General features: G+C 44.0%; 1 protein-coding gene across 1 annotated transcript; it reads left to right on the forward strand.

The window, feature by feature from the left end:
- Positions 1-3409, forward strand: LOC309342296 (receptor-transporting protein 2-like). The gene is made up of 2 exons (XM_081862797.1): positions 1-964; positions 1219-3409. The coding sequence occupies exons 1-2, from the start codon at positions 804-806 to the stop codon at positions 1994-1996; spliced, it is 939 nt and encodes a 312-aa protein (XP_081718923.1). The 5' UTR covers positions 1-803; the 3' UTR covers positions 1997-3409.
- Positions 3410-8728: the final 5319 nt, after the last annotated feature.

The following is an 8728-nucleotide window of genomic DNA, read 5'->3' on the forward strand; positions in this document are numbered from 1 at the left end:
AGCTTCCTAGGGAAGTCTCCTCTACTGCACTTTCCAGGTATGCAGTGGTACCTCGGGTTAAGAACTTAATTTGTTCTGGAAGTCCGTTCTTAACTTGAAGCTGTTCTTAAATTGAGATACCACTTTAGCTAATGGGGCCTTCTGCTGCCGGAGCATGATTTCTGTTCTCATCCTGAAGCAAAGTTCTTAACCCGAGGTACTATTTCTGGGTTAGCAGAGTCTGTAACCTGAAGCGCCTGTAACCTGAAGCCTCTGTAACCCCAGGTACCACTGTACTGGTATCCGAAAGCATTACTTTCTTCAACCATCACAGCTCTTAAAACACAATAACAAGAAAGAATTGAAACCAAAAGTGACATATTGCTTGATAATTTTTGGAGGAAGGATCAAGGCAGTTAACAAACAGTAAGTGTAATGTTCATTGGAGCTATTAGCTAAAACACAAAATAGTATACGAAGAAGCTTAGAAATGTTACCTTGGCCACTACGGAAGTACGCTTATATACTATTGTATTGCAAGTAAACTAAACAGGTAATAAAAGCTATTGTTGGCTATCCATGCCACCTGGAAACTACAGAAAGAGTTGTCCCAAAGTCCTCACAGTTGACTTTGAACCTCTGGTGTTATTAACTCTTGGCTGAGTTTCGTTTCGCAAACATACGGACCGGTCAGCTTGTGAGAGTGAGGAAAGTAAAGCAGGGAATCACAAACGGCACCGACCTTCTCACTGCATCCCATTCTGGCATCTGCAAAAAAGACCACAATCACCTTTGTCATTAAGCAACACGATCAGAAAAGAAACATGAATAGGCTCACGATGGATTTTTGGAGACGGGTTTTTAAGAAGCAGATGAATGAGGTGAAGCCAAATGATATATGGAGGCTGACAATGGATCGCAGGATTGAATTCCACAGCGTGGAACCCGGGTGGACGGAAGCATTTCAGGAGCATGCTCATGGAAGGTAAAAACAACAACAACAAAGCTTCTACCAGATAGCTAACATTTTTGTAATGCCCAGGAACACAGAGAGCTAGCTGCCTTTTCCTGAATCAAAGCATTGGTCCATCTAGCACTGGGCTGTCTCCCCTGACTGGCTGAGGTTCTCCAGGGTTCCATGTAGGGTTCTCCTGAGGTCCACTCTTCAGGAGAGCCTCAATAAAAGTACCAAATTCTGCCTGCTTCTCCTCCCATCATCTCTCCATCTCTCCCTGCTAGATTTACCTGTTCCGGATGCCTCCACAGCTGGTCCTCACACCAAGTTCTTATCCTGTTCCACATGCAATGGGACAGTTCTGAGAGGCGAGGACACGTCAAGATGAAGCGCTTTGGTCAACGGTGCCACGAATGCTCTTTGGACACGTACGAAGAGCCACAGTTCTCTGAGGACGACGTTGCCGACATCTTGAAAGACTTGATTCTTGACATCAGGGAGAAGTGCTATGGGGAGCAGGTTGACCGCAGTCAGCTCTCTAAGGTGGTCTGTCACGAGGGTGGTCCGCATAAGCGCGAGTTTTGTGAAGGGTGCCAGCTGGGAATCCACAAAGGGCAACAAGGGCGGTCGAAGCAAGCAGAGCACCATGGGAAACCCCAAAGCACAGGGTATCCGGCGACCATTATACAGATAGAAACACCAAGTCCATCATTCCCGAGGTCCTCAGCCCCATCATTCACAGGGTCTTCAGCCCCATCATTCCCCTGGTCCTCAGCCCCATCATTCCCAAGGCCCTCAGCCCCATCATTCACAGGGTCTTCAGCTCCATCATTCCCCTGGTCGTCAGGCTCATCATTCCCAAGGCCCTCAGCCCCATCATTCACAGGGTCTTTACCCCCATCATCCACAGCGTCCTTGGCCCCATCCTCCACAGGGTCCTCAGCCCCAACACAGAGTTGCAATTACTGTCTTTGGTCTGTAATTCTAATTATAGCAGTATTTATAATTTCAATTATAATTTTCACTGCCTATATGGTTTTGTTGCCTAACTGGTTCCGGTGATAGCAGAGCAGGCAGGGAATTTAAACTGCAATGCAAATCAAGACACCCACCCCTTGCTGGCTTTGCCTACCGTGACTTTAGAAGCCCTGCTGCCTCCTGTACAAAAGCTGTCGAATGTCTGAATATGCCTTTCTGTATTCTGAAACTATTACACCAGTGGCAAATTGTGACAGTGTAAGATTCGCCTTTTCTTCCCTTTTATTTCTTTGCTACTCGAATAGAATGTCGTTCAATCAATCAATCAATCAATCAAGTATACCGTTGTGTGATCAGCTGCTAGTTGTGTGATCAGCAAATCAGAACACAGAACACAGATTTTATAGTAGTTCAAACAAAGAGTCATAAAACATCTGAACATTCTTAAAACATAAACACCCTTCTACATACATCAGGAAAGGTTACGGGTCATGAGAAGTAACTGAGCAGCTGGTTGGCAAGGCTGTGCTATTGCAATGATTTTAATAAATGCTGGGTCCCTCTTGGATACGGGACTTGAATTCGCTTCCGTGGTTTATTTAGCAGGTGGTCCCTCACCTGGGGAATGAACAAGTTGATATAGAAGTGAATTCTTTTGCAAGTGGAGTGGATGGCCACCCCCTTTTTTTAATGGCCACCCACGTAATACAGTGTCCGACAGATAGAATGTGAACAGGTGAACTTTCCCCATAATTGCATTTTCATACTAGAGAAAGCTTAACCTTTGAATTTCAGCAAATTCAAATGTCTTCCTTCATGCGTTGACCATCAACATCTTTGTACGTCTTAACAGCTCTCTGCCCATCCCACCCCCCCGCCCGACGATGCCCTGCTCTGGCAGACAAGCTTAAACTGCATTTTTTCTATTATACACTGCAACACTGTCTCTCCCCCAGGTGAAGACTTCAAGCATTTAGTAATTCCTAACATTTACTAACTCTAACTATGGGTGCCTCAAAACTGTATACCATTGTACTGCAAGTTAACTATACAGCGAATTATTAAGGAGTTCCTGATTTCTACCTCCTAAGCCTTTTTGCAAAGTTTCCCCATGTTGCATTTGCCATTTGGTTGGGGGGCAGCAATGGCAAACTAGTTTTTGTTTTAAGATTTTAAAATAAGAACATATTTTGTTTTAATGGGGCTGCATATTTCTGCTACCAGCTGATTTTATTATTCATTACCTGTTCTGTTTGATCTTAAAAAGAGAGGTCTGTTGTTATTTCTTTCTGAGGTATTGCTTGTTCCTGGAAATTTAAAGACATTGAAGGATTGGGTAGGAGAAAGCTGTTTCAAATGAATAAAATAAATTATAAAAGAAAAAAACCCTCTCGGATCCTGTGTATTTGTTATGGATACTTCCAAAATACCTAATGATAATGAATAGTAGTGCTAGCAATGGAAGTCAAATAGGTAACTCCCCTATCCCCAGCAAAAAGGGTTTGTGCAACAGGATTTATTTATTTCATAAAATTTATAATCTGCTTGATTGGAAAAAAAAAGCTTCATAGGGGTTTACAAAAAGAATAAAGCAATGAAATTATCAATAAGACAAATTAATAACAATAATTTAAGACTTTTGAAAAATTAAAATAGCAATAGACTAAAAACAGATTAAAACTTACATAAACGTTCTAAACATCTGGGTAGGCTTATCTAAATGAAATTAGCTTTTTATATGCAGATTTGGAACACAGGACATTTAACTACTTATGGAAATAATCAATATATATATATAGAAATTCTTAGCTGGTCAGAAATAGAGTTGACCCGAGGAATAATAATAATAGCATAATGAGATTGCGATTGAATTAAATTTGTTGTTGGGGTTCCTCAAACCCCATAACTGTGACTGGGAAGAAAAGAGAGGAGAAAATAAAGGAAAGCATGTTAGCACGTAAGAAAAATTCCAAAGTCCATATTAGGGCAATACCTTTATCAGGCTAATGCCCCACCCCAAAGTGGTGGTTGTTTTTTTTTTTTAATGTGCAAGCTTTAGAGTTCTTCAGACTTCTCCATCAAGAGTTCTGAAGAACTCTAAAACTTGCATACTATTTTCTAGCCCAGGCGTGCCCTGTGTCAGCCGATCGTCATGAATTCAGCTGCCACCTTTGTGAATGGGAAGAAAGCACCAGGGGGCAGGGAGAACAGCACATTTTGGTTGCCCTTCTTAAGTTTCCACATGCTATACAGAGGGAGGATTAGCAAAAGCATGGAAACTGGTTTAGTAAGATCTTGCCCAAGCATGTCTTGTGTTAGCCGATGGTTTTGAACTCAGCTGCTGCCTTTGTGAAGGGGCAACCCGGAGCCATCGCTGGCATTCGCAAACACACAGGCCTGACTTGCTCTCTCTGGCAATTCAAAGCTTCGACATTAGGTCTCTAGGGGAATATCAAAGGAAGAGTAAGAGACTCTGGAGGGTTAATGATATTGTGAGATATAAATGCTGGTGCCCAGGACTTGGGTCCTGGACCCCTTTGAAATAATAAAGTCTGGGCAAAGTTGATGAAGCAGCAATATTTTATCGAAAATAAACACTTGCAAGTGGGTGTCCTGAAAAGGCAGGCAGGCAGGCCATCCCTTATCAAAAACATGAATATATAAACCCTTTTCCCTAACGCAAGTCCCTCCTTCGTTGCCCACAAGGAAGGGGCGTTCAAAGTTCACACCTATCGCGTCCGTCTATTGCAATGTAAAATCCAACCCCCTACTCCCTCTTTCATCCCCAAAGCCCCTTATTTGGTTAGTTTTTCCTGTTCCCCAAAGCCCCTTATTTGGCCAAGCCTTTCCCCCCTTACATACTGCTTTTAGCTATAAAGCTACCGGTATGTTCCTTTATTTCACCAAAGTGTGTAACACCGGTTTCAACTACAGTGGTACCTCGGGTTACAGACGCTTCAGGTTACAGACGCTTCAGGTTCATAGCTGTCAACCTTCCCTTTTTTTGCGGGAAATTCCCTTATTCCAGCGCATTTTCCCGCTGCTTCCCACTGCTACCCCCGGATTGTTAGATATCCCATAGACTTTCCGTGGGACAGGTGAGGCTGCTGATCCCTTATTTTCGAGGCTGCTGATCCTTTATTTTCAAATCTGAAAGTTGACAGTTATGTTCAGGTTGCAGACTCTGCTAACCCAGAAATAGTACCTCAGGTTAAGAACTTTGCTACAGGATGAGAACAGAAATCGCACGGTGGCAGTGGGAGGCCCCATTAGCTAAAGTGGTACCTCAGGTTAAGAACGGTTTCAGGTTAAGAATGGAGCTTCAGAACAAATTAAGTTCTTAACCCGAGGTATCTCTGTACCTGTTTTGCAAAAAGCTCCTGGCCACAGTTGCTAAAGATATTCTAATTCTTCAGAATTTTGCAACAACTTGGTTCTCTCAAAAAGCCTCATGATTTCTAAAGTAACATGACCATAGCTAGCAACAGCCACCCACACCCTGGCTGCAATATTCCTATAGCCTTACACACCTCAGCTGCAATTTTCTTATAGCCCTATGATTTTTATGATTGGTAAAAGCATTTTTCTCTTCTGCAGGAGCAAACTGAAAAGACAACATTTACATTTCTCACAATATAGACTCATAGCCCTGGAAGGGTCCCACCAATATAATCCAGACCAACCCCCACTCCCATAACAATATATAGTGGACTATCAGCCTCGTATCCTGGCATTGCTCGGGAATTCTGAGAAATCAGTGCAGTTTTGAAATCAGAGGTTAAATTCAGCACCATTTTGAAAGGCTCCAACCGCCATCTTGATTAAAAATGGAGTCCAGTTGTAACCGACCATAGACAAAGCCTGTTCCTCGATCTCAGGAACCAGCGTTTGCTTGCAATATCTCTGCTCCACAAGCTACAGGAAGCCCCAGCTGATGGAAGCGTCAAGGAAAGGAGAGCAAACTGCGTGGAAACACTTAGTTATTTGATTATTTCATTAAAACTGACGAAAAAGGGCACAGTGAGGTCATTGTGTGCTAGGAACCAAATCCTGAAAGTTCTTATAACTCAGGAGCCAAAGGGGTAGGAAATCTGTAGAAACAATGTGTTCAGCACTACCCTAGCTGGGAAGCTACAAAAGGTGTTGCCCAAAAGCCATTACAGTAGGCTTTCAACTTCTGATGTTGTTTGTTAAGAAACTCTTCCTGGTAAGTCTCACTTCAGTTTCGTTTCTCAAAGGTTTGGGCTGGGCAGCTTGTGTGAGCGAGGAAATAGAAAGCTGGCAAGAAGGTGAACTACCCACTGTTTCACTGGACTCCGATACGGGCCTCTGAAAAAACAAAATAGGCTTTATATTAAGCAGGTCCAATCCCAAAATATACACGAAGAAGATGAACATGGACTTTTGGAGAGCGGTTTTCAAGGAGCAAATTGAAGCAGTGAAACCGAGAGATTTCTGGAGACTAACAATGGATCGGAGCCTTGACTTCCATAATGTGGCATCTCCATGGAGGAAATCGCTGCAGGAACATGCTCACGGAAGGTAAAACATCAGCTGCTACTGCATACCCAATAATTTTGCAATGCACAGTGCCATAAAAAGCTGCCTTTTGCTGTGTCAGATGCTCAGTACTGCCTACCCTGACTGACAGCGATTCTCCAGCAGGCAGGGCCAAATGTGGCCCTTCAGCTGTTTGGGGACTACAGTTCCCATCATCCCTGACCACTGGTTAGTTAGGGATGATGGGAGTTGTAGTCCCAAAACAGCTGGAGGGCCAAGTTTGGCCATGCCTGCGTCCAGGGTTTCATTCAGGGCCCTCTCCTAGCCCTACCCAGAGTTGTCATTGGGAATTGATCCTGATCTCTAATCCTGAGCTACAGCTCTTCCCATAATGTGCTCCGGCACACCAGTGGCTTCAAAGATCTGTCAGGGTCCCCTCAGACAGGGGGTTATCATGAGATGGATAGCAGCTATGCACGCAAAACTTTTTGTTGCCACACATTTACTGCACCTGAGCCAAACCTTGCCAGTTTGTTTTAGTATAGTATAGTACAGTACAGTACAGTACAGTATAGTATAGTACCAAAATAATTTTTGGGGGTATATACAACCAGAAACAGTATCTATGCCTCTCTTCAAGAGCATTGGCTATTCTTCTACAGTTCTCCATGACATATTGTGTTGCGCAGAGATTTTCAACTCTGACAAATATGAAACATCAGAAAAGAGAAAGGTTTCTTTGTGTTGATGAAGAGATGGGTGTTTATTTGTCTCAAATGAGACCTGAGATTACCTGGCAAGCTCACACCTCTAATTGAGTTTGTATACATACTTAAGGTACACATATAAGAGGCTTGTTTATTTATAATTCTTTCTGCGAAATGATTCATGTTCTTCTGTAGCCACATTGTTTTAAACTTTCTGGGTGTCCCATAGTCCTATTATAAAGTAGTTGTGTTTTGTGCTATAAATCAAGCACTTCTACAAGTTGTTTCTTTGTGTTTTCTTATCAATGACAAATTCAGTGCGGCACAAGCAAATTTGTATTCTGAAAGTGTGGCCCAGGGGGAAAAACCCCTTCGAGAACCAGTACAGCAGCTCCCTCTCTTGAAAGCAGGGCAGAAGGGAGCTCTGGGATTTCATGTGACTTCAGGCTCATACACAGTTTCTTTTGATTCGTTTTCTGAGCATAAAGGTAAAGGTAAAGGGACCCCTGACCATTAGGTCCAGTCGTGGCCAACTCTGGGGTTGCGGCGCTCATCTCACTTTACTGGCTGAGGGAGCCGGCGTACAGGTCATGTGGCCAGCATGACTAAGCCGCTTCTGGCGAACTAGAGAAGCGCACGGAAACACCGTTTACCTTCCCACTGGAGCGGTACCTATTTATCTACTTGCACTTTGACGTGCTTTCGAACTGCTAGGTTGGCAGGAGCAGGGGCCGAACAACGGGAGCTCACCCCGTTGCGGGGATTCGAACCGCCAACCTTCTGATCAGCAAGTCCTAGGCTCTGTGGTTTAACCCACAGCGCCACCCGCATCCCAGTTTCTGAGCATATTGTGTACTGATTAGTCTCCCCAAATCTGAGACCATTTCTTATGGTTCTACAGCGGCACCTTGCGAAAACACGAACTGCAGCTCAGTTAAACAAAACCTCTTTGGGTTTTCCACTTGTCTTCTAAGATCTGATTCAGTAGTGAGATTGGATTTTTGCAAGGCACAGCTGCAGAACAGCAAGGAAAGCTCTCGGGCCCAAGTGTGGATGAGCCCTTTGTTATGTATTGAGCTGAATCCTAGAACAATAGGGTCCAGAATGCAGCAGTCTGATTGGTCAGCAGGAGCCACCCAATCCAGCTCCAGGTGGAAGTTGAAATATGCTCGGAGTCAAGAGTGGATTTCATGCTCTTTATTCGGCTCATAGTGGTAAGGAGGAATGGAAGTTCCCCCAGGATGTCTGCTTTATATCCATTATTTCCACAATGGGCCCCACGTGACTGGCTAATTCCGGGATTCTCCTGTAGGCCAATTAGGTTGTGTATTTACTTCCACCTGGAGCTGGATTGGGTGGCTCCTGTGGACCAATCAGACTGCTGCATTCTGGATCCTATTGTTCTAGGACCAATCAGAATGCTGCACTTTGGATCCTATTCAACTCAGTACATAACAGAAGTGAATCAGTGACCTGATTGGCCTGCAGGAGCAGCCAATCAGGCTCCTGGATGAAGTGAATCAGCAACCTGATTGCCTGCAGGAGCAGCCAATCAGGGTTTTGGAGGAAGTGAATCCGCAACCTGATTGGCCTACAGGAGCGGCCCAGA

Source organism: Podarcis erhardii, assembly GCF_964252035.2.
Source record: "Podarcis erhardii genome assembly, chromosome: 5".
In the NCBI taxonomy this organism is placed as follows: domain Eukaryota; kingdom Metazoa; phylum Chordata; class Lepidosauria; order Squamata; family Lacertidae; genus Podarcis; species Podarcis erhardii.

Coding starts and splice junctions, on each gene's coding strand:
- LOC309342296 (XM_081862797.1), top strand. CDS start 804: ATGAATAGGCTCACGATGGATTTTTGGAGACGGGTTTTTAAGAAGCAG. Junction 965..1,218: donor CAGGAGCATGCTCATGGAAG/GTAAAAACAACA, acceptor TCTCCCTGCTAG/ATTTACCTGTTCCGGATGCC.